The following is a 26,135-nucleotide window of genomic DNA, read 5'->3' on the forward strand; positions in this document are numbered from 1 at the left end:
AACAAATTTTACCGGCCGCCGGTAACTTTACCTGCGACCAAAACAGAAGCCTCTCGCCTTGGCCGATCGTTATAAGAGCTGGTAATTCAGCTTTACGATTTATACAATAAAATTTGCAACAATAGTTTTAAAATAAATCAAAGATTGTTTATTACTAGTTTTAAAAATTGTTATTTCCATTTTCTCACATCAGAATTTCTGCTGTTCTCAATACTTCTTTCTAATAAGTCTGAACTTTAGTAATTGTTAATAGTTGTATTGAAAGAATCGAGTGAGAATTTAATCGAAAAACTTGAGAAAAAAAGAATGTTGAGATATTGATTTATCGAACTCGTAAAACGAAACAAATTGAATTGTAAAGAGGAAATTAGCACGTTTCTGACTGTTTATAGCAGTCAAGCTTTGGGAAAAACATCGATGCATGCACAAGTTGAGTTTTACTTCGCCAAGAAGATCATCTCTTTGTTATTCTTTTGTTTCGAGTCCCAGTGAAAAGTGTCGATTGGAAAAACGTCGCTCGCGCATAGGTATTTTTAAGCGAGACAAAAACGAACGATAACGAACAGTCGAAAGACGTTGTAAAGCGCGAATACTAACTGGAGCTATTCCGCTGGGTAGTGGAAAAAAGAAGCGAGCCTCTGCGAGGGCATCGATAGGCAGGGCATCTGTTGTTGTTGTTAACTATATAATAGGTCGGAGCCGCGCGTCGATTCGCGCGCGAATTCTTGCCTCGGATCGTGCCACGCGGTGCATCTCCGCGAGCGACGCTACGTAACGGTATTATCAAAGTCTGTGTATCGTGGCTCGTTGGTGCAAGCAGTGCAGAGCAGTGCCTGTATACAGCGGGCTCCCCGTGTGCCATTGTGCGCGCAAATATATAAGTAAGTGCGCGCGCGCTCGAGCGGAGGATAAAGAAAAAGAGCTGCAAGAGAGCTGCAAAAGAAGGCAAAGAGGAGGCGAAGAGAGAGAGAAAGAGAAAGAGAGGAAAAGAGGAAGATGCACATCGCTTGAAAAAACGTCCGCGCGTGCAAACCTCCTACCCATACTCGGACTCGCGCGCGATGGGGGTCTCTCGCTTTCGCGGATCCTTCCCAGCAGATTACAGTATATACGTGGGCATACGTCCACATTTACACGTAGCCGCTTGGTATATATGTACGTGTGCAGCGAGACTGGACTCTCCGGCAGTAGTACAGTTCCCCGAAGCCCTGCGAGAGTCGAGGCAAGCTTTTTATGGCTCGTTGCTACCGCAGCTGCAGCGAACTGCACTGCACTGCAGCGGGCAGCGTCGAGCTGCTCGGGGTTAAGGGCATCGTCGCGTCTCTCTCGACGGCAAAAGGAGATGGTAAATGGTCTCTGCTACACGGAGCCTGTATAAGAAACGGAGAAATGAAGCTCGCTGAGAGAGCCGGTATAGTTTTGCGCGTTGTTGTTGTTGTTGTTGTTGTTGTTGTTCCGATCGTTGCAGGGAATCCGCGCGAGCTGTGTAAACACACGTATCGCTATCGATACATATTCAAATATGTATGGGTAAATGAAAAGTAATATAGATAAACTCGAACATTGGCCAGGCTTGATCGGCAATGCGTGTGAATTCTTGGAATACAAAGGAATCAGGTATCAAGAGTTGGTAATGATATCCGGACTCGCGGTATAACGTAATTACAGTACGAATGCGTTGCACATATACGACGCGCCACACGTACGTAGCATATGTATGCTGCAGCCGCAACGCGAGGCTCGATCGACGTGCCAATTTAAATTGAAATACCCGCACATTATGTTTAGCGCACTCGTCACAATCCCGAGTCGCGAGATTAAAAGCTCTAATATTGAGCCATTTTGCAACAACTCTCACTATACGGAATTAGCTGTAAATAAGATACGATCTTCGTTTGTAAATACACGGCGATATAGTTTTGAGCTTCGTGCGAAAATTCTGCAACGATTTCGGCGAATCTGCAGCTATTTCGCATCGATGCATACGTCAAAGGCGTACACGTGTCTGTACTCTGTACGTTATTCGTACGTGTGTGTTTGTGTGTGGTAGCGCTGCGATGCTCGACGCACAATTCCAAAGAAAAGTCAAACGAAGCGCTAATACAGAGAAAAAAGCGCGCATGAACGCACGTTATTAATTGCCCTCAGGGGCGCTCAAGCTCTGCGCGCCGCACACGCTGCCGTGCACTCGCCGACTTTTTGGCTCGATCGAGTCGACGAAAGCCCGAGTGGCGCATTTCGAGTCCTCGCTGATGTGGATTGAGATTCGGACGCAGAGTTACGAACGAGACAAAAGCTTGCGCGAGTATCTATTAAAGGCTATATCCATCGAAGTTACTATATGTGCACGCGGCTTTTACGGTCCGTACGCGTACACGACACGGACAAACACGCACGAGCCGAGCGTAAAATCTCTTCCTTAAAAGAGGAGAAGCAACAACAGAAGCACTCGGAGTCGCTGTTCGCGCGCGGCCCCAGCTACATATAATAGCTCGCTGCCGCTTCTTTTTTCTCCGCTGCATAACACGCGTGCAGTGTATACGATATAGCATAATACCCATTACCCATTATAATCCCCCTTTTCTACACCTTTTTCTCTCGCGCGCGCGCGCACTTTATAATGCGTGGCCCGCTCGTAAGCGCTTATACACTTATATTATACACATACGTTTGTTTGTTCATATATGCCATGTATTTCCTAGGTACACGCGCCTATGCGAGCCCGTAGACGAGGCAAAAACGGGAAAATTGCTACAAAGCCACAACAGAAGCAGCAACAAAAAAGACACTGACTCTTTCCCTCGAGCTGCTACCGCTGCGGTTATAATAATCATATGTAAATAATAATGAGCGTGGCATGCGTTGGGGAACTAGACACTAAGAGCTATAATTACTTATGTGCGCTCTGCTTCTGTGTAGTTTTGTTCGTTGACGTACTTGTTCACCCACACAGAGCAACGTATTCGCTCGAATTAATTACTCCGCGCGTCGTCGCTATATATCGTATTTTTCGTAGTGCTATATAAACGATTTGGATAAGGAAAGCTTGGCTCGTGCCTCGACTGCATGCGGGTTATTTCGATAAATTCGCTGCTCGCTGCGCGAACGAAACGTTGCATATATGTATATAGCTAGTGCAGTTAACCAGGTGTAGGCCACGAGATCCGAAAAATAAACACGCGGCTCTCTCGGGCTCGTATAGAGTCAGGCTGCAGCGATCGTTATGTATATACTCGACGCTTTACGAACCGAGCGCAAATATTAAAATTAATCGCCGACCAGGAAAACGTAAGTCATCCCGCGAGTCGATTTAGCCTAAGGGTAATCCCAGGGAATAAAAAAGTCGGCGCGAGCATCGTCGATGGAATGTGCCGCTTTGCGCGCGACTATCTCGTGCGATCGGCGCGGACTCGTCTTGGGCGCGGGTTACGACTCGCAGAGTGACTTCCGGCTGTCGAGCGTCGACTCGCTATCGGGTGCTAGACGCGACGCTCGGATCTCTCGATTTTTCGGAAAAATCGGCACAACAGCTCGCGGCAGGATGATCGAGCGAGCCGTATACTTACCAGCAAACTCGAGCGATCGGCGCTTTGAAATTTATCATCTCGCTCGCGGTGATGGCGATCGCAGCGGAAGCCTGGAACGATTCACCGTAGGAACGGCACGTACGGGTCGAGCTCTGCTTCGCGGTGTACGTATGTATATGCAGCATATATATCGAAGCGGAACCCGTGCACTGCGGCATAATACGCGGAGCGTCGGTTCTCTCTCTGCACTCGGGCGCGCGCTCGCTCGGCGTAAGAGCAAACGCGAACGGGTGAACGAGCAAGCGAGCGAGCAAAAGAGAGAGAGAGAGAGAGAGAAGTTTATATATGAGATCGGTCGGGGCTGTAATAGCGCTCAGTCGTGCCACGAACGTTCGCTCGTTTGCTACACAAACAACAAACATATACCCATACACGTAGAGCACGTTTGTGTACATACACACATCTACACACGCGTTGGATTGTGTCTTCTCGCGGCTCTCGGCAGAGCGTCGCTTTTGCTCCCTCTTCGCGGATTGGTCGCTGCTGCAACTGTTGCTGCTGCTGTCGCTGCTTCTCGCTCGCGCTGTGCTTTCAGGACATCCCAGTCCTTTGTTTCGTTACTTTACCAACGGCGACGCTTCGCTGTGATACAAGTGCCTCCCTGCGTCTTTCCTGCCTGTGATACCACCTACGATCAGGTAAGATTTACCTCGATATTTTTTTGCAATTTGTCATTTTGCGCGAGATTATGCGTGTCGTCGACTGCGCGTGTATTTTTGCATGCCGAGATGATCCGATTTTAACGATCGTAAGCTCTACAACCGATAAAGCCAACGGGATAAAAATTCAATCTTTGAAACGCTTGTAAACATCGAGACTCGCGCGCTTGCATGGATCAAAGCAGATTATACGTAGCAATGAGTCTAATTGTCGACGTTAAGCAGGATTAAGTCGGCGTTTGAATCATCGCGCCTGCCATCGAGATAACGGCCATTTAAAAAGTAAAACGTATCGAAAATTGTCCGTGCGTGGCATAATGTACGTAATGCACTTGCAGAGAGTCGAGACAAGCGCAAGCGTTAATTCAATTGCGCGAAAGAGTATTGCGCTGCGTTGCCGACGAGGTGCTTATTGTTATGATAATTTCTCTCGTTCTCATTTGAACAAATGATCCGCACGATCGAGCGCGTGTGCCGTGCAAAGAAAATTCACGCGCCTTACAGAGAAAAAAACAGCAACATAACTTTCCCATAGTTACAATTCGTCACGATCGTTGTATTAATAAAATGGCTTTGTCTCGTGCGAAGATGTCGCGAATGATAAATTTAATTAAGGTACGCGACAGATCGCGGCTGGGATCGCTTAATCATATCCAGCCGAGCGATTGTGCGAGGGTGTGATTTTTTTCATTCGTTCTCGGTTCCGATGTCGCCTTCATTGTGAGCTTTATTGCGATCGTCGCGATACAGTTAAGAAGTTAAGGAGGAGGGAATTAAATTTTTACCGATTTCAACTTCTCCCGTACGTTATTACGCCGAGGCAACTAGTGCACTCTTTGTCTCTAATCGTTTAATCTATACTCTCGAGTTTAATCGTTTAATTTATACTCTTGTATAATAACATGGAGATTGATCAATGAGCATTAAAGAGAGAGGAAAATTTAACAAAGCTCGTGTGTGTGCGGTTGGCTTGGAAAAAAATAAAAATTGAAAAATAGTTTTATTACAGACTTCGAGACAATAACGAGGATACGTTAACAATAGCCGAATTTCCAGTGCTAGAAATTGGTCTAGGTCGTGATTAATGGGAAAATCGCTGAGTCGGCTAAAGCTCATCGATCGCACGCCGAGTTTTCCTTCCGACAAAAATGCCCCATTCATGCGCGCTATCCATTTAATAGTTTTGCTCTGTTTTTCGTCGAGCCAGCCGTATGTGCGGTTTAGTGTAGGTAGCTAATGCAAAGCTCGGTACAGCGACTCGACATGTATAACGTATATATACGGGGGTCTACACGCTGGCGCATGTACTCGAGCACGCGGTAATTGAGTAAAAGTCACTCTCTTAATTGGCGTACTTTTCCCCCGCTGGAATTTTTAGAGAGTACCAATACACGTCGCCGTATATCTCTCGGCTGTTCGATCACGCTTTGGACGTTGTCTTTTTTTTTTTTTGCAGAAACGCGCGCGCGCGCAAAATTTTGCTCTCTTTAACCGTTCGTCATTCGTAGAAAGTTACAATTATATCGGGATCGATTGGTTGTTTTATTTTCCTCGGTGGCGGCGTGTGAAATCAGTCAAGGCTCCTCGTGCGCGAGTGCACCGCCGCCGAGCTGCAGCTCCGCGCACCGGCTCCAAAGATAAGAGAGCGTAACGCTTCAAGGTACAATTTCTTATCGAGGCGGCTCTGCGGCATAATAAGCGTGCGGCCTTAGCCAAGCGTAAACACCTCGTCGTTCGACAAAGCGTCGACTTTTTCCGGAATTTTGCGTTGTCGAGCGCACCACTTACGTATATCTGTTGGCCAAAAGGGCAGCGGAGTACTCGGTTGCGCTGAAAAAAGCTGCAGCGAGCGCGAGACAAGGTATAAAAAGACGACCGAGAAGACTGCTATCGCGAGACCGAGCGAAGCTACAGGTACCGGTTTTCGTTTCGGTATTATACAATCCTGATTCGGCCGGCGAGAGAAGCGCTCGACGGAATACCTACGTGCGTGCACATATCATGGCCTTATATGCACGCCAACTGCACACACGCACACGGGCACGAGGTTTGATGTATAGCTGGCGATCGAAAGCGCAACAACCACCCGACGACGGTATTATCGAAGAAGATGTGTAAACGTGAGTTTAGCCTCCTCGGCAGGTGCACGCATTCGAAATCAATGCCCACAGCGAAGATGCTTATTTATTTTTATTCTGGTAGCTCGTGTGCACGCGTGGACGAGCAATTTCGTCCTGTTTGCGCATCTAAAGAGAATTACGAAATTGTTCACAAAGAATGATATATCGTCATACTACCGATCGCCGCAGCGCCAATTTTTTCGAGATGTTTTTGTATAGCAATTCGGTATTCGGCTGTTTATATTATACTACAAGTATGCCTCTTGAAGACTTTAGCGATCCAATGACTTGTCACAAGTATAGCGTGTGACCTTTGGTATTTTTCTATTTTTCCACTAGCCGAGAGCGACTGTTGCGTGTAAAATTGAAATTTGCTATGCATGGATCGGTAGCTCTCGTCGATTCTTCTCTCGATGGACGGGAATTCCCAAGCCACGGAGCCGAGCGAGCGCACTCGATGATTAAAACGTTTCAATTTAGTCTAAAAGCCATCGCCTGCAGGAGTCGTGCCCATCGACGCTATGAATCAATAGCCGCATTACCGGCGGAATGGCCGATTGTGTACGGGCCGCGAGACGTATATCATTTCCTTAATTATTTGCAGCTCTTTTAACATTACGTGTGTTATTATATGCACGTTTCAACGAGCTATTTACGAGCTCAAAGACGTATTGCCTATGGATGATGGAGCTATACGTATAACGAGTCGTGACACGCGCAGAATTGAAAATAAAAAATAAAACGAGGTTTCGCGTATTTTTTTCTTCCTTTGAGCGAGCTACGGTGTCCTAGCCGCGCGCGCGCTACAACAATGAGAAATTAAGTAGCGTCTGCGTAAGAATAAGTGCGCGCTCGTTAAAGCTCATTATAAACGGCGCTTATGATCTAACGCGAATCTCCGAGAATCGGTGAATCACTGCTGCAGTTGCCGACGTTCTCAGCCACGCGCGATGCGACGATCGCAGCGTCCAAAGTAAGCGCGATCCTTTTGCAAGGCAGAGAGCCAGCTCGTGTCGGCGCGGCAACTGCACAACGCGAGGCTATTCGACGAAAACGAGAGAGCCGCGATACGAGGTATAAACGCGGCAAATCGACTGCACGTGTACGCGAATAAATACAAAATGTGCAGCGCTTTCTCTTGCGGCATGTATCGCAGAACTAAACCAACTGCGGATCCAACTTATTCATCAATGTTGGCGTCGAGCGAGTTTCTCTGCGTACGCGTCGTCGTCGGCCGCCTGTCGTCTCATAACTAGAGTAAAAAAGGGCTAAATAATGTACTGTCGATCCGAGTCACGCGGAGAAATCGCGCGGCCGAGATTCTCCAACTCTCGGCCCGTAAGAAAAATCAAAGGCAGAGGGACTGCTCGAGACTGCACGCTCTGATTAGCGGCCTGGGCAAAATTCGCCATAATGTAAATCGAGGCCAAAAGTACTATAAGAGTCGCGCCTTTTCGCGCGTTATACCACGACAGTCGGCGAATTGGCGGACCGACTGCGCGGCGACTGAGAGAAAGACGCTTGCCGCTCAACAATAACAGCTATACGGTATGGCTGACGCAGCTTCTGTGTTTCGACGTGCCTCTGTATTTATATACTCATGTCAAAATAGAGCCCCGCTCGCGTCGAGAGAGAGAGACGGAAAATGGAAGCTAATTAAAAGCCGATTTTAGCAGCCGTTTCGGAGGGCTTTGAAAGTTTATAAATACATTCCCACGAGCGCGTATAGCATGATACGCGGGTGCAGGTGGCGAATTTCCCCATATCAAATTTTCTCATCGATTGTTTCACGACTGATGCTAAGGTAAACGTTCCCATTTCGGAATACTGTCCAAATACTGTCTCCACTAGGGAATGAGTTAATGAAATGAGCTCAAAAAGTGATCCATATAGTAGGGTGCGTTGAAAAAAACCATGTCCACAGTACTATAGAACATGATGTTTGAATTAATTTAGACCGTCTTTGTATTGACCAAGGCTCCACAATAGGGCACCAATTATAAACTTTAATAAACATTCTTTTCTACACTTTTAATACGTATACTGGATGTTAATTCATGTCAGAAGCGCAAACTGTCTCGATCAAATGAATTGCGAAGAATTTCATATGCTTCACACATGGGAATGATATACTCGATTATTCAATTTATGCATAAGATGCGTTTTATAATAATGAGGCCGTTTATCTCGTGCATCAACTACATGCAGGGGCGATCGCGACGAATTCCGATAATCACGTGGAAGATCTCGGGTACATCGGGCCTGTGATCGTAGATTAGAGAAGTTGCAAGTCGCGAGGCGAGGCATGAGAGAGACGGGAGCAGCAGCAGCAGCAGCAGTGACACTGATCTAGATATGATTATTATTGCAGTCGCGAATCGCGATATCCATTGCACAGTCGAAAGGAGACGTTTTTACGACGCGAGAGGCTCGAGAGCAGCTCTAGTGCAGCGCAGCAACAGTTATTACGAGCGCGCCCGGCTTTTAATTTTTTTCTTTTTTACTCTACCTACTTTTTTTGTGCCTCGTTTTTTTTTTACCTTCTCTCTCGGCAGCGAGAGGAGCATTTTTCCACGAACGGAACGAGGAGCAGCGCGAGCGGCGGCTCGAGTCTCGATGTTGAAAAAGATATATAGCGCATCAGGCGGCGCTCGTCCCAACGGTACATCTTTAAAACTGCTCAGGGAACAAAAAAACATGAAAGATGCATAGGTATACACGTGCACGAACGCGTACATACGCTCACACACATGCACGCGCATATATTACTCGGTGGAGCAGTCGATGTAGGCGAGTAGTGCGCGTGCGGCAGCGATTATGAAAAGCTCATTTGAATAAATCGACGTTTCCTGCGTTAGGCTCTATACGCGTCGGTAATGCACCGCTTCCTAGTACTCCAGTTTAATCTATCTCTGTGCTACGTGTCTCGCGCGCGTCGCGTGTCCGTAAGGGCGACAATTGCATCCGATGAGCTAGATGCGATTTACGTGGTTCGATCGGCGCGGAACGACAGCAGCCGTTGCCGAGTGCGCTCGCGAGCACCGCTGCACTGCAGCCTCCGGAGCCTCTCGGCTCGATAAGATTTCGAGTTGTAAAATGAGTTTACGCGCGCACGAAAAACCAGATGCGAGCGATAAAAGTCGAACGCGGCGCGCGAGCTATATTCTTTTCTCCCCGTGTGCACGCTCACGCGAGGAGCTGCCACACGGCCGCCTTCGGGTATTTTTTTATCCTCTCTTTTTCTCCGTTACTTCGTTCGTTGTCGTTTCGCTATGTACGTATACACCTATAAGCCGACTCTGTATGTTGTATACGTGTGCTCGAGCGCAAAACTGAAGGAATCGTGTCAGGGTTTATTGTCTGCGGCGTTTACTCGTGACGCCTATATATAATATGCAGAGACGCGCTTTCCAGCTTTTGCTCGCGGGAAACAGCTGTATATCTACGAGATGCTGAATTTTTGAAGCCTTTCTATGTGTATAAAACGTATACATACTCGCAGACGTTCGCGCGATATGACGAATCACACGCGAAAGCCGGCCGTATTACTTACCTACAGCTGCAGATGTTTTTATTGCCTCGAGAGATTGAAAAACGCCGAGATTTTTATCGCTCATCGTCGCTCCAGTAAAATGCGAATAAACAAAACAAAAAGCCATCGGCAGAAATACTACCAGTTACCACGTGTCCCACTACGCTTTTCTTGCGCAACGCGACGTTCCTCCTATATGTAAATATAACCTTTTGCAAAATAAAGTTTATGTCCTCGATTGCAGAAAAAATGCCGAGCCTGCGAAACGCGATAGGACTGCAAGAGTTGACGGACAAAAGCTCCGGCATATGGCGAGCACTGGTGGCCGAGTTCCTCGGCACGGGCCTGCTCAACTTCTTCGGCTGCGGATCGGCCATCACGGGCAACATCGTCGCCGTCAGTCTGTCCTTCGGCCTGACGGTGGCCGCCGTCATACAAGCCATCGGACACGTATCCGGAGGTCACGTCAACCCGGCCGTCACCTTCGGCCTTTTGGCCATCGGCAAGGTACAGTACTCAAAAAAACAGACTCTTCTCTGTTGGGCCTAAAACTGACGCGACTCTTATGAATTGCTCGATGCAGATCTCGGTGATTCGAGCGCTGCTCTACGTGCTGGTGCAATGCGCCGGAGCTATCGCCGGCTCGACCGTACTGCTCGCCCTTTCGCCCAGCGAACAGAGCCTCGGTGAGGTGCTGCTGAAAAACAACACTACGCCGGTCCAGGGCTTCGGAGTCGAGTTCTTCCTCGCCTTCATTCTGGTCTTCGTAGTGTGCGGCGCTTGTGACCCCAACAAACCCGAATCCAAGCCTCTTGCTCCGCTCATCATTGGACTCGCGGTCGCCATTGGCCACATCGTAGGCGTAAGTTTTTTCTTTCTCTCTTTTACGATTTCTCTCTTTAGAATCCACCGACGCGCTGAAATTTGTACTTGGCACCGATCCAAAGGAGACGTCGCGCGACTTTATCGCTCGCGGCCATAAAATTGCCTTGGGAATTTATCCGCACGGGCCCGCGTGAGATCGGCTCGAAAGCGACATTTATAAAAACACGGAGCTAATTTTGCAGATCCCACGCACCAACACGGGCATGAATCCGGCCAGAGCACTCGGCTCGGCGGTGGTCACGGCCAAATACGACGACCACTGGCTGTACTGGGTCGGGCCGATTCTCGGCGGTGTCGTCGCCTCGCTCATCTACACCCACGTGACCGGACCAGCGAAGCCCAGCGACAGATCTTACAACACCGTGCCGACCGACGAGAAGGAGGTAAATTGACAAAGCAACATTTGCATTCGCCCCCTCTCTTCATTTCATTTGATCGCGATCTCTCGAATGTAATTCAAAATTTCCAACCTTAACCTCGGGGATGTGCAGTAAAAATGACGACGCGGCTTAATTACGCGATTATACGTTATCATTTAGCCTCTTTTTTTTGTCTTAACGAAGTAATGCATTTTCTATATATAGGAGCCAAGCATCGCTGTCGGAGCGGGGAACTTTAAAAATGCCATGACAACCAAGTTGTTCTTCGGCAAATAAAATAATTCATTTTCACGCTTGCATGCACACGATTCGATAGACAAATCGAGATGACGATGATTATTATTCTACGCAGTACAGTAGTAATCAGTGATTTTTTAATTAGACTGAATTTTTATCACGAGTATAAGATTTATAAGCCGTAGATTAATCATAAACATTCTTGTTCGTCGATTCCACTTTGTGTTGATTATATATATTATAACGAATACCGATGTAGTAGTAATATCTCGTTTACCATTGAAAAAGATTTATTCTATACTTTACATCACCGTCTGATCGACGCGATGAAACTTTCATGCATACATCAGCCGCTCGATGAAAATATTCATGAAAAAAAATTGTAAAACTAATGAAAGAACCTGACGTTTTTTACTGTGCATCGGCTCAAATCATTTCACATAATATGCATAACGTAAATGAAATAAAAAAATAATACTCATTAATCATTAAGTACACATTATTGCTGTGTGGGCGTGCGATTAATTTCTGAGTGTGTATAATATGCTGTGTACGCGGCTTTGTTTATCTGCGGCTCAACGTGGAAATCAAACTCGCCATATACTAACGTGCAATTTTGCAAAATGTTACCTTGTAACTTTGGATACGGCGTGCCAGCCAACAACGGGCTAATTGCATATGAGTGAACTAAAATACAAAAAAAAAAAAAAAATATTAATATAATTGCTTGACTACCAAAGTCCTGGATTAACTTGGCTTTTATTGCAAACTCTTAAGAAAAAGCGAGTAATTACACTTGTTAGCGGGAAATAATTGAAACTTGACCACAAAAAAATTTTTCATGTCTGCCCTCACAGCGGTTCGAGTACATAGACAGCGGCCGGGGCGGCTTGTAATAGTGTGCGTTATATACTGTATAGAGAACTGTCTGAGTGAAGCGAAGCGCAAAAATGTTAGATCCAACTGTTCTATACGTAAATGCGTTGATGAAATTACGACAAATAAATATCATGCGTGATGCCGAGTGCAAAGTAAAAAAGCATATAAACGTCAAGTCGTTGCGGCTTGAGGGCATTAATAACACAAATAAAAAAATATATAAAAAAGAATAGTTCATCATCACCATCATCAACAACAAGTACAACATCATCACCCATGTCCGTTATGTTTTGCAGCTCCAGCAACTCACCAGCAGGAAGGGAGCTCAGCCCATTTGAAACGAATTCACGCATCTTTTTATATAAGTAATACTGCAGCTCGCTCAACTTATTTGCTTTTTTTTTAATTCGATCCTTTATTTTGAGAAAGTCATGCCAGAACCAAGAATGAGTTAAGAAAACGACGTGTAATGAGAGGGCGATTTTTGCGAATGAGAAGAGAGCAAAAAAAATACCGAGCGTGAGTGCAGTGATCTCTCTCTTGTGCCCGAAATTCTTGCACAAAATATATAATGAGTGTGATTTTACCGAGATGGATATAAGTACTTTTTATGCTCTTGTGAATATTTGGATGGATAGTTTACTTTTTTTCGTTGTTGTTGTTCGAAATTCAATGAATTGAATTGTACGCGTACATGTGTAATTTGTGCCTGCAGAAAGCCAAATCGGCGTAGCTGTAAAAGCACGTGATTGCTGCGGTAAAAAATCTTTTTACCCGAATAACTTTTTTTTCTTCGCAACTGGTACAACGGATGAGCATTTTTCACAAATTTCAAATAACTTTGTAGGAATCTTAATTTTTTGAATAAAAAAAATTGTTAAACTACTTGCCGAGTTTTACGCTTAATTTTGTCATACATGCTCAACTTCTTTTATCTCAACGCAAAAAAAATTATGTATCCATCGTTATAAGTTAATGAACAAGTATTAATTTTAATAGTAGAATTTTAGTTTTTTTCACAAATAAATATCATAAACGAATAAAGTGCGATTTCAGATTTTATCTACTCGTTGATGATATTACTTTAAAACTTACGTGACTTGAAGAGTTAGTAAAACTTTCTGCAAAAATTATATCACATAATAATTAATTTAGTCTTAAATAATATAGTATGAGTTCTTATTCTGCCTGTACACTGTACTAAAACCATTGTAATCGACTGTACCTGAAAATGAAAATGGTATCCAAAAATGTAGTAATACTAATATTTTCTCTATTTTATGTAAAAATTTCAAATAAAAACATTTTTCTAGGAAAAAGTGTTTGTATTGAACTATTTAATATTACTATTTGTAATCGACTTCTCTCCCCAGATGCATGCTATACTTTAAAGTCGAAACGCAAAAGAAAGCTATTGCACAGCTTTTTTTCATTTCGTCATTGTACTAATGTTTTTTAATTAACGAGTAATAATTAAAGAGAAAATTGAAGTTAAAAATAATTTCCAATTTTTGAAAAGCTGCTCAATAATAAATAGCAAACGCTCTTTTTTCTTTTTAGTATAAATCCAGAATAAATTAACTGAAAAATCTATTTATTTCAATTATAATATCTAAATTTGTTTACTACTGAAAAAGTTCAATAAATTAATTTCTGGTAACGGCACCCGAGAATGAAAGATAGGCATCCATTTAGGAAATATTATTTTTTTGTTTTATTTATTGAATGAATGGTATCGCTCATGGTAATGTGAATTCAAACAAGTATTTAGATGTGTTAAAATTGCACAATCACAAAATCATGGGATAAATAAAAACATCGACTATACTTTTCATTACATTTTATTTATTTTCATAAATAGATGTATTTATTTCCTTTGTACATGATAGCTGTTTTACATAGAGTTAAATAAATAGTCAATTTTATTCTAATCGAACCCTCATTCGAACTCACTATTCACAATCTAATTCATAATTGTTTAAATAAAATCTTATACCGATACAGTACACATGATAATGGGTAGGTTCAAAGATTTTTCTATAATTGTAAAGCATAAAAATTTTTTAAAAAGTCATATCTGATCAAAAACTTGGCGAATAATACGTAACAGTTACGTATTTTCATTCAATGTTCCCAATTTTTCATATACAAATGTTCACCTTTATAACTTTTCAAAAAGATTAGTTTAAAGTTCTTGTTATAAGTCAATTGTATTTTCCTTTATTTATAATTTAATTGATACTTACAATTACAGTAGACGATTAACATTCTAATATAAAATTCATTTCAAGGGAATGGTCCGTTATTTACAGTATTCGAAATAGCTTAATCGACTGTTATGCGCATGATTGGAAAACTTGGTAAAAAAAGTAATTTATATAGTCCTATATATTTTCAAACAATTTTAATTCATACGTCACTTAACCCATGCTCCATAAAACTTTGGCAGAATCATAGTAAATATAAGTAATCATAGTTGAAACAACCAGCAATCGCCATTCCACAAGTACTTATGTAATAAATTTGATGCTGGAACAAATAATTTTCCATCTACTGTTATTTTTCACAGCAATTGATGCATCAATATTTTAATTTTAAAAATGTATGCCAATTCTTGAACCTCTTATTACGAATAAGTTATTTAAAATGAAAATATTTTGAAAGGTTACATTCAACTAAAAGATCTAAGCATTAAGAAAACAATGCAAACATTTTTTAGAGTACCTACATTTTCATTTTAAACGTATTCACATATGAGCGTTAAATTAACATACATCTTAGCAACAAACTTTGGAAAACTGATAGGGTTTGAATAGCAGATATGAAATTGAGCTGGTACGTAATCTTATAGATCAAAGGTTAGTATGCGAACTTTCAATAAATAGTATGATAGTAAATGAAAAATATCGCATCAATAAAGCAGTCCATCCCTTATTATATTTATGATAATCTACAATTTAGTTATAAATGTAACAGTGGTCATAATTAGCCCTCCATCTGTGAAAGTTTAGCCTCTAAACTATCCCTACTGCTATCGTCGTGTTCGGTGTGTCTGATACTTTCATTATTACTGGATAATGTTATCACAGCTCCTTGCAGCTGTGACTGATCGTTTTCATTTTTTTCAGCTTCCATACCTGCGTCTGAGTTACCGAATATGATATTTCCATCATCGTCTTGAACTTCAGTCAAGTCAGCCCCCTGCTGTTCTTGTTCTTGAAGTTGTATTTTTACTTCGGCTCCATCCGGTTGAGTTATAACCAGAATAGTGCCGTCTTCTTGCTGCTGACCATTCATTTCAACTTCAACCTTTAATGATTTGAGAATATAATTATCATTAATTTGCTATACTCAAGTAATAAATTAAATGATTGATAAAAGATGTGAAATGATATCAGTAAATACCCATGTGTTTCAGTATTTTTTCTCGGACACTTACAGATATTTATGAAAATGCATAAAATATAATTAAGTGATTCACAGTTACAACCAACCAAAATAAATTGATGAAATGATATGCTTTGTGCTCAGAAGTCCAGAAAAAATATTCAAACACTTTACCTTACATAAAAAGGTAAAAAGTCAAAGTATCATCTCGGTGTTAATTGTTCACCTGTTCCCGATCTTGTTCATTTTCACCAGTAGAAACGTCCATCTGCTCTTCAGGTTCTTCTTCGGTCGCGGATACAACGGACGTATCCTCAACTTTTTGTTCCTCAGCACAAACTTCAATCTGACCCTGAGTAGTATCTACTTGGGTTATTTCTTGAAGATTGTTTAAGACATTTTCTTGCATTTTACTGACGGCGTCAGTAGACTCAAGAATTGTACAAAGCTCTCGTCCCATTTCTTCTTCCTGATCATACTCTTCAGCCTTCATTTCAGCGCATTTAGAATCATCAAGGGGCGAACTGCTTACTTGTTCTGGTTCTGGTTCTGGTTCATGTTCTTGTTCTTGTTCTTGATTTTCATCTTCTTCTTTGCTAGCTTGACGAGAAATTTGTCGTTTTTGATGATCATTACTTTCGGATTGTTCCTTGTCGTCGCTGTATTCGCGTTCTTCATCATAGATACTTTTGTTTCTTTTAACGAAAACACGTTTAAGAGGCAACTGTTGTTCATCTTCGGATTCATCGTGACGTTCTGGAAGCATATCGTCTCCTTCGTACTCTTGCTGCTTGCGAGCTTGAAGCTCTTCAATTTTTAGACGCTGCTGTTCAACTCGTTTTTCTAATTGTTCAAGTTTCTGCTTTGTATCGTGATCTTCAATTGCCTTTTGTTTTTGTTGTAATTGTAATTGTTGTTTTTGCTGTTGTTTTAATAACTGCTGTTTAGCCTGAACACGGGTCTCGATTTTAGATATTTGCTGAACAGTTGTTGAGCTTTGATTGTTAGCCATATCTTCAACTCTTTCAGCTAAACTTATAATTCGCTTAGCGTCAACATTCTGTAACATTTGTTCGATATTGCCAACTTTATCTCTAGGTTTTTTCACTACAACACGCTTAACAACGTTGCCCGTTGGTAATTTCGCTAATTCAGCTGGATCTATCACAGTGCCATCTGGATTCATAATGACTTCACGCATTGTATCGCCTTGTCGTATAATTCTGCGTACAATTACGCGTTTAGTAGACTAAATAAAAAAACAATTATCATTAAATTTGCACTGTTATTGATATTTAAAAATGAAAATATTCATCTCATACCTTGACTGGTGCAGCGGTTGCAGAAGCTACTGGGGCTGGTGCTTGTGCAGGTGGATCAGGAACCAAATCGCGTATAGGTCCAGTGATTACACCACCATCGCCCAAAGGTTTGCGCACTATGATTCTTTTAATTACTCTAGCATTTTTTCCAAGCGTAATAGTTGCAGGATCGAGTTTTTCTTCTTTGATAATTTGAGGTGCTGCTGGTTGGGAAGATGATTGTTTTACAGTCACCGTTTCCTTGACTTGGTCAACTGTCAATAGGGATATTATGTAATTAGTTTTCTTTTTTTTAAAAGACACCCTTAAACTCACTTAAATTTTATGTAAATAGTAAAACTTCCAAAAATAACTAGCAAATATAAAGAACCAAAACTAATTATGTTCTATAAAATTAAAGAAATCTATAAAAGAACTATAAAATCTAAATAAAAGAGATACCAAAACTGAAGAATCAACGACAAGACAAGATATGTATACCACATCGTAAAAATCTAACGAACCTTGATTCTTAAGCGGTATCTTGTGCTCCTTGAACACAGAAGCAACGATTTTCTGCACCTGTGCCTCAGTGTCATCAAACCTACCCTTCTGTTGAATATCCTCTTGTTTTGATTGTTTGACAAGCTGTGAGCTTGAAACTTGTTGTTTTACTTGCTGTTGATTGACATGTGCTTCACTCCTTCTGGTAATCGGCATCAGAGTTTTGATAGTTTTTTTCACCATTGAACCATCTTTGCTACGTACATAAACTACACGATCTTCTACATCATCACCATCTCTTTTCAGTGTTTTCTGAACATTCCGTTTAACGGCATAAGGTGGCTTGTAATCATCATCACCGTCTGAATAAGCTTCCTCCTCCTCCTCCTCCTCTTCTTCTTCTTCAGTATCGGTTTCACCTGTTTTATCCTTGCTAGTTGATAATCCATCAGGACCCATTTTCTCACCAGCTTCGATATGCTGCTTAATATGGGTCACATAATCTGCTCGGTTTCGACATGACTCGCCACAAACATCGCAAGTTAAAGCCATTCCAGTGCGCTTCATATGCGTAAGTTGATGAACTTCGAGGGACTCTTTACGTTTAAAAGACTTGTCACATTCTTCGCATTGATGAGTTTTTTCTATGTCGTGAGTGCGCATATGACGTGTCAAGTGATGGGACAATAAGAACGTACGAGGACATTGTTTGCACAGATAAGGTCGATGGCCAGCATGAGTTTGAAGATGACGAGCAAGCTTTGTGGAAGTACGAAAAGCTTCTTTGCAGTATTCACATGAGAAAGATTTATCTTCATTGTGAAGCATTTCATGACGTTCCAAGCCTGATAAAAAAATATTTATTAATTCAAATAAAAGTAATAAATATGGTGAATAATCAAGTAAAATTATATCGATATTTTACCTTGCTTGTAGGTAAATCTCTTGTTGCAAATATTGCATTGGAAAGGCTTGACAGAACTGTGAGCAGCTTCTTCATGCTTTTCAAGCTCTTCAGTAGTGAAAAATTCTCTATCGCAATGAGCACAACCATATCTTAGTTCATCTCTATGCATTTTTTCATGCCTTTGCAATAAGTTAGCGCGCGTAAACGATTTATTGCAAATTTGACATGAATAAGGTTTATCTTCAGCATGAGTAGCCATATGTTTGTTTAAATCATATTTAGAAAAGAACATACGATCACATTCAGTACATTTAAAATTGCGATCACGGTGAGAAGTTAATTTATGCACTTGCAAAGACTGAAGCAATGGGAAGGTACGATCGCACAGATTGCAAGCATGGACACGTATCTCGCCAGGTTCTAATTTCAAATTTTCTTGGGTGGAATTCATTTCTTGCTCTCCTTCACTCATTTCTTGGTCTTCTTCATATATTTCTTGATGATCCTGTTGCTGTTGTTGCTGCTGCTGCTGCTGCTGTTGCTGTTGCGATTGTGACTGCTTGATTTCAATTTGACGTTGCACAACTAAATAAATTTTATAAGTTTTAAAATAAGCATGGATTAATAACATTAATATTATTTTTGTAAATACCTTGTCTTTCACCATTGTCCAATCGAGCTTTCTTTGATGAATCATTAGTAGATGAAGCAGGTCTTTTGTTGCCTGTTTCTATATTATCTGTTATAGGAGCAAAGGGTCTTGGAAGCACTCCTGATGTTGGATAAGCTCGTAAAGCTTCATCAGCTTTTTTGCATTGCTGCTTAAATCTGTAGCATCTATCTAAATTAGATCTACAATTACTGCAAACCATTTGTGGCATTCCATCAGCAGAGTATACCTAAAATTTAATTAAAAGTTCATTTCATTTTAGTTTCTGTTACAGAAATTTTTTTCAATTTCCTACTGATACGTTTTTACAATCATATAAAATTCCCTGTACAATAGGATTCAAAACTTAGCCTGAAATCCAATATTTAGCAGAAGTTTTAAAAAACTTGTTTGAAAGACTGATTTTTCACTGACTAATGGATCGCAATATTATGCGTTAACAATTATATCTCATACTTCAATTCAATATTAGATGTCATAGACTATCTTTGATCTAATTTGTGAACTAAATACAGTTAATTATCATTACAAGTGAAATTGTATAATTTTCTTATTATTAAATATGTCATGAGGACACATATTATGCTTCTTAATTACAGATTTACAGACAGTAAAGTAGGAGTCAATAGTTTTAAGGTTCGATGTATTTATTATAGATCATTGAATAATTAGGCAAAAGATTTTAATTTTAATAGTAAAAACATATTTATTAATATAACATTATTCATTAATGCTTATGCTCTGCCAAAAATATACACTGTTCAAAATAGAATTTTGTAAGACGTAGAATTTATCAATAAAAGTGATAAAAATAATAATAAAATAATAGCAAGAGTTAAAGAGAAAGTTAAGAATGTTTTAATATGATTACCTCGACAGAGACACAGGACATGATTTGAAGCGGCAATGGGACCTGGAACGAACGTCCAACCTCCCGGTCGTGGATGAAGGTCAGCGAATCATTTTCAACCAAACAAAATCGACAGATCCGTCGAGATCTCAAGGTTGCCGGTCTGGTAGTCTCCATGTTGGTTGAGATGCCGGAAAAAAATATAGCGAGAGAGAGAAGCGGGCAGTATCAGAGGCCTGCAAAGCTTGCTATCAGGTACGCCGCACCAGTAGAAAATGAACTTGTTATTTCGCACGAAGCACAGCAGGAGCAGAGGCGCCGATGTCAATGGGCAAGCGTAGTCGTAGGAAACAACGAGTTCACTAGAGTAATTTCGAGTCAAAGCAAAAGCACAACAGTGTGTGCGGTGAAAACACGACAAGCCGCACAGCAGTCACGGTATAGCGGACTCGAGACTCGGTCAGCGAGTTCGCAGACTCGCGATTCTCAGTGGCGTATAGGATAGTTTTGGCTAGAGCACGACCAAGGTACGAACGTATGTGTGCACGCTAAGTCGGCGGCGGGCAGGCAATGGCGCTGCTATAGGCAGGGACTCGACGCGACTCGCCGACTCGCAAGTTCGGAGCGACGCCAAAAGATATAACGCTATACGAGAACCAGAAAATGCGGACTCCGTAAGTGTTTCTGTGCGCGGGCGATGATCAGCAGCGGCGGCAACGCCTCGCTTAGCTCGAGCCGTGTGCTCGCTTGGTGAAATCAGCTACAGCCGCTACATACAGGCTAGGGAGCGAGCAGCAACGGTGTCGGCCAGCTCTCGAGCGGCGACGAGCAACCTCGCATGGTAACGATAAGAAAATGGTGGCGTGGCAGCGTTGCATGATATAATGTACAAATGTATCATCACGAGTATAGAGTGCATGTGTTGTAGGAAGTAATAGCCGCTGCCACTGTGGCAGTGCCGAGTAGCCGGGCGGGCGTCTATACAACGACGAACGGAACGCCATACGGTATATAGGACGAGGCACGTAGCTCGCGAGCTACGGACAAAATTCGAAGCTCGTAGTTGTTGGAGGCCGCCACCATGCACGGGACGCGATATATAGCAAACCGAGTGGCGGCGGCACTGTATGCGCCACGTCGATCATTACTCTATATATCCATGCAGCTCGGTGCAAAGACTCGAGTTTGATACTGCGCGAATAGTTTGGGTAGTCGCGCGGCGTTGCGTAGATGGCGCTGATCGCTGCCTATGCTCCAATCCCGTAGTTCGTGAATCGTTCGTGGCATATTATTATGATGATGATACGCTGGAGTCGAACCGGCGGCGGCGCCACTCGAGCAGCTATTGATCCCAGCCTTGGTACAGGACGCAGGCCGCAGATGGCGCATCGCTGCAGCTACGCACGAATCGACGCAGCTTTTGGACGCCTACGGCCGATGGCGCTCGGGACAGGCTCATTAGGCGGAATTACTGGGGGATCAGGCCAATTCGGGTGACTCGCGCGTCAGCAGCCCCGAGCTCGGCCGTCAGCCACGCAGAAGCTTAAAATTGGCTTAAAGCGCACTGCCGCCCTTTAATAAACAGGAAAGGAGAACTGGACATTCGATTCGTTGCAGTGAGAAAAGAGGCTCGTTATAAGCTGCATACATATGTTGTGCCATTTAATTGTTTCGTCAGTGGTATTGACAACGGAATACATAGTACATTGGCGGAAGTCTGAGGGAACATATGATTGACATTGGTAACGGGTTGCGAGGTTGCACATCATCGAGCCATTCAAATCTTCAGGTCGGCCAGAGCCTGGCGCAGTTGCTCCCGGTGCTCCTCCTTGCAGAACGACGGCAGGGGCTTGCGACACGGGCCCAGATCGAGGCCCTTGAGGATCGGCATGGCGGCCTTCATCGCGGCTATGGGGCAACCTTGACCATCCAGCGATCGACGAAATAAATCCCAATTGAGTAATTGAATTTTTTGAATGAAAAAAATAATTACCGGACGAACGAGTACAATATAGGCCTACCTGTTGCGTTGAAGCCGTCAAAGACTTTCATGAGCATGTTGTGCGTCGTTCTGGCGACTTTGATGTCGCCTCCCTGCGACGTGCTTATGATCCTCTGGATCTCTTCCGGGTACAAGTTTGATATGTAGGCCATGTAGCCCTCGACGCCCAAAGCAATGACGGACGGTATGATCTGCGAGCAACATAAGCAAAAATGAGCTCGCCGTTAGTATAGGTATAGTAGTCTTTCGGCTTGGCAACCTCCGATTACCTGATTACTTCCGTAGAATAAGGTGAAACGTCCGTCGGCGGCCTTGACGGCTCGAGCCACGTCGTCCAAGTGGGTGGAGACGGTGAACTTGACTCCGACCAGGGTGGGGATGCGATTGTTCACCGACTCGAGGAACTTGCCAATGTTAATCGCTACGAAAAATCATCGGGCCGAGTTAGAGGAGAAAAAGCTCAATTATAAGGTCAACTCACTCGAGACTTTGGGCATGACGTTGTCGTGGTAGTAGAGCAGGGGCGTCTTGGGTGCGCTCGCGCTCACCTCCCGCAGGTACTCGACGAGCTCGGTCACCGAGTTGGGTCTATAGTAGATGTCCGGCAGGCAGAGTATCGCGTCCGCACCGATCGACTCGGCGTGCATCGCCTATATCGACGCGTAGTACATAGACGTCGTGGTCGCGGCCAATCGTGAGTCCGGGCCGGAAGAAAAATTGCGCAAAAACAGACAAAATTGACATGTATATATGCGTACCTGTTGCAGGCCAATCGATACTCGCGACTATACTCACGAGCTTGCGAACTTCCGTCAGGCAGACTCCGCCGACTTGGATGATCAGGTGGAAGCCGTTCCTCTTCGACTCTTCCATCCAAGCTTCGGCCAAGATCTTTCGCTCCTCGACCGTCATGGTCAGTCCCTCGGCCACCGTGCCGTTTACTGCACACAATAACATGCACACAAGACATTGCTTATCGTATCGAGCAAATACCCCAGCAAATCGCTCAATTTTTAATTAATTTTATTTCTTCGCTACGACTTACTCAATACTCCTCGTACATTGTTGACCTTGAGGTACTCTGCGTAGTATGGGATCACCGACAAGTTCAATGAATTTGTGCTGAGAGAAGAGCGAGTACGGATTATAAAAATAAACATCGATCAAGCATCATGCATTTGTAATCGGTGCGATTGTTAATAATAGATTTGTGCCTACCCATCGTCGTTAAAAGGTGTAAACACTGGCACGACCAAGCCTTTGAACGAATAGTTCAATCTGTACAGAGCCTCCTGTTCAGCGTCAAACAACGACATTTCAATAGAAGCGAGAAAGGCTCAAAGAGAGGATAATTTCGTAATTTAAAAACTCACAGCCATTTTACTGCATACAATTTTCTGACTATCTTATCGGAACGTATCACTGCATCGGTCTATACTGCACAGCCTACGAATTACGAACTTTCCAATTGTTATTTTGGCATATGCGATATCGCTGCCAAAACTAATTTACCGTCGAGAAAGAACCATGAACTTTACAAGAAACTCGACCGATTTTGACAATCATGAAGTCTACATGCAATAATCTCGTATACACTCGTGCAGTGCGTAAATTGAATCGCACGAAGCGAACAGTCGATTGGCATGAATAAAGATTGGCTCATGGAAGACTGACCCCTAAAAGACTCATCAGCTGTTTCGCACGGTACATAGAGGGAGATGCCAAGTTGGAATGCGCAGTCTCGGTATACGAGGCGCGAGTACACACCTATACCACTGCGGCCTCGCGTTCCTGATAACAGATAGAGCTTTCAGCTCTTCGATGCTGCTCGATTACGCGCATTTCTTCAAAATTTACTTTTACAATTATTATTGCACTTTTTTTATTCAAAGCAAGAGTTTTGTATCTGTAAAAACTTCAACATTTTTCAAATTCAACACTTTTATGTTTTTTTTATTTTATTTACTTTTCATTCTTTTTTATTTGTGTTCATTGCGTGCGCCAATTAGTGTATCTGCTATAAAGAGCTTTCACTGTATTACAATGATATCCCTCTCATGATTTTTTTATGAGCTCAAAATTCATATTGAAAACATTTGTCGTTTTTGGCCATTTTTTCAAAGTGGATACTTCTATGAGTGATGCGCGCTATATTTGTGATGTAGCAAAAAAAATTTTATTAACTCAAATGATCAGGTGATGATCTCAAGACCTGTCATCAAATAATAAGCTCGCAAAAAGTTTCATTTTCGTTAAACATATTTAATGCTTCACTCGTACAAGTAACGGCACACTAGAGCTGCGTTTTAATCTGTCAATAAATTCAAATTATGTAATTATTTGTAATCATTTGTATCATGATTACGACTTGCCATCAGAATCTCTTATGCTAATGATAACATCAATTATAGTGCTCAAAACGTCGTTCAGCAAAATTTCGAAATCCTATCATAATGATTTTGAGACTGAAACTCAAGCCTGCAACTCAATTCATGTCAAAAATATCAGACGGAGCTAAATGTCAATTGAAGTATCTTAACAACAACGGGTTGAATTTAATTCATACAGTAGTTTTTTAAAGTTTTAATGAATTAATACGGTTTTTTATTCGGACAATTGAGGGTTATTTTACATAAAAAATTATACTGTTTGCAAAATATTTACGGATTATTATTAATTTATAAATTTATTTTAAAATAAAAAAATAGAGTTTACATTTCAATTGAATAAAATCGAGGCTCCTTTTCGTGTATCCATTTTCGCCCGAGTCGGACCAAAAGGAATCAAGCTTAAACAAGACATTGTAGTCTTCATAGTGTTTAGTGAATTACCTGAGATAAAAAAATATCGCATTAAAAGATCAATCGCTGTTTGTGAAGTACCTCGCAGAAAAAAATTGAAGATATAATTTTCACATGGAATTGCCTCACCCAATTTAATTGCAGTCGATTTACAAAGGCTTGTGAGAATCGTTTTTGCAGCTTTTTTACCTTTGCGCGATCGCCGTTTTTGCCGAACTCGATGATCGATTGAAAAGTCTCAGGAAATAAATTAGCGCTGCTCGTCATAAAGGAATTGAAACCTCTCGAGCTTGCCTCTGATCTTAACTGCGGAAGAGGAAAAACATCGTATCGTTATGGCTACGAGAAGATGTCAATTTATATATAGCCTTGAGCATTTAAATATACCTTAATATTGTCATTGAAAAAAACGACGAATTTACCATCTTTAAATTGCGATGCCTGTAAGCCTTCGTTTAAATTTGTACTGGCGAACTTGATACCAGCAAAATTCGGGATGCGCTCGTCGGCTAATTTGAGCAGCTTCTCCGTACTTACTGGAATTTAAAAAATTTTGCATTTATGGCCAAAAGAATCGATTGACGAAAAATCATTAAAAATGCGAGAATGTACGTGCACGGACTTTTAGTCACTTCTGGAGAATAATAATACAGCACCGACGTTTCTGGTGCAGACTCAGCGAATTTTGCTAAATATTGAATTACATCTGATATTTTTCTTTGTTCGCCGCTCGGCGCCAGAGAGCACAGAATGCCATTTACTTTCAGAAGCTGAGCATGTTTGGCCTGCAAGTTTTTTATAACTATGGAATATTACGATCGAATGATTTTAAATCGAAGGAAATGGCGAACTCACGTACAAGATCTACAACATCGGGCAAAGTGGCTCCTCAAACTTGTACGATCAAGTGCTGATTGTTTCTTTTAGCTGCATTGGACCAGGCCTCGGCGATTTTTTTCTCTCTTTAACTGACATTGTCGCCGACTCGCTGATCGTATCATTGACTAAACAATTCAATTTTTTTACTGTAGAAATTATATGATTTTTTGTCTATAATTCACATACCAACGACACTGCTAAAATTTTTTGACTTCAGATAATCGGAATATACTGAAATTAAGGACAGATTGATTGACCGTTCGCTGAAATGATCGTAAAAGGTACTTGAAGTTATCAAGGCACAACATTTATAAATATTTATTTAGGCACACCCGAGTAACACCTAATTTCGGTTCTTATGAAATGTTTATACTTTGTCTGTTGCAATTCAATAGCTTATAACTTTTGCATATTACCTGTTATTTCTAAAATGTGTAAATACAGGCACCACCAAGCCTCTGAAGGTATATCTTAAACTTGACTGTAAAACAAATGACTATACATGACAACAATTCACAGGCAAATTATTATTATACAGTTTTTTAATAAAAATCA

General features: G+C 42.1%; 3 protein-coding genes and 1 pseudogene across 6 annotated transcripts; 1 reads left to right on the forward strand and 3 right to left on the reverse strand.

Moving 5' to 3' along the window:
- The first annotated feature begins 3,881 nt into the window (after nucleotides 1–3,881).
- On the forward strand, nucleotides 3,882–13,598 carry LOC106648208 (aquaporin). Of its 2 annotated transcripts, none has more exons than XM_014364913.2 (5): nucleotides 3,882–4,225; nucleotides 10,143–10,405; nucleotides 10,482–10,760; nucleotides 10,966–11,166; nucleotides 12,258–13,598. In XM_014364913.2, the coding sequence occupies exons 2-5, from the start codon at nucleotides 10,148–10,150 to the stop codon at nucleotides 12,294–12,296; spliced, it is 777 nt and encodes a 258-aa protein (XP_014220399.1). In that variant the 5' UTR covers nucleotides 3,882–4,225; nucleotides 10,143–10,147; the 3' UTR covers nucleotides 12,297–13,598. The 2 variants fall into 2 exon arrangements, with proteins under 2 accessions (XP_014220399.1, XP_014220398.1); XM_014364912.2 differs by having other exon boundaries at nucleotides 3,883–4,225; nucleotides 12,576–13,598.
- A 755-nt stretch (nucleotides 13,599–14,353) lies between these two features.
- LOC106648444 lies at nucleotides 14,354–20,257 on the reverse strand. Of its 2 annotated transcripts, none has more exons than XM_014365352.2 (7): nucleotides 19,920–20,257; nucleotides 19,031–19,277; nucleotides 18,397–18,963; nucleotides 17,576–18,316; nucleotides 16,989–17,242; nucleotides 15,893–16,915; nucleotides 14,354–15,588 (listed from the first exon to the last, which is right to left on the reverse strand). In XM_014365352.2, exons 1-7 carry the CDS (start codon nucleotides 20,073–20,075, stop codon nucleotides 15,265–15,267), a joined length of 3,312 nt encoding a protein of 1,103 aa, XP_014220838.1. In that variant the 5' UTR covers nucleotides 20,076–20,257; the 3' UTR covers nucleotides 14,354–15,264. The 2 variants fall into 2 exon arrangements, with proteins under 2 accessions (XP_014220838.1, XP_014220839.1); XM_014365353.2 differs by having other exon boundaries at nucleotides 15,499–15,588; nucleotides 15,841–16,915.
- A 1,277-nt stretch (nucleotides 20,258–21,534) lies between these two features.
- LOC106648290 (N-acetylneuraminate lyase-like) lies at nucleotides 21,535–23,568 on the reverse strand. Of its 2 annotated transcripts, XM_014365052.1 has the most exons (8): nucleotides 23,274–23,568; nucleotides 23,119–23,192; nucleotides 22,946–23,022; nucleotides 22,696–22,841; nucleotides 22,382–22,550; nucleotides 22,170–22,321; nucleotides 21,920–22,091; nucleotides 21,535–21,818 (listed from the first exon to the last, which is right to left on the reverse strand). In XM_014365052.1, exons 1-8 carry the CDS (start codon nucleotides 23,277–23,279, stop codon nucleotides 21,676–21,678), a joined length of 939 nt encoding a protein of 312 aa, XP_014220538.1. In that variant the 5' UTR covers nucleotides 23,280–23,568; the 3' UTR covers nucleotides 21,535–21,675. The 2 variants fall into 2 exon arrangements, with proteins under 2 accessions (XP_014220538.1, XP_014220537.1); XM_014365051.1 differs by lacking the exon at nucleotides 23,274–23,568 and having other exon boundaries at nucleotides 23,119–23,266.
- Nucleotides 23,569–24,951: 1,383 nt separating this feature from the next.
- On the reverse strand, nucleotides 24,952–25,676 carry LOC106648120 (annotated as a pseudogene).
- Nucleotides 25,677–26,135: the final 459 nt, after the last annotated feature.

This window comes from Trichogramma pretiosum, unplaced genomic scaffold (assembly GCF_000599845.2).
Source record: "Trichogramma pretiosum strain Unisexual culture from Peru unplaced genomic scaffold, Tpre_2.0 scaffold48, whole genome shotgun sequence".
Lineage (NCBI taxonomy): Eukaryota > Metazoa > Arthropoda > Insecta > Hymenoptera > Trichogrammatidae > Trichogramma > Trichogramma pretiosum.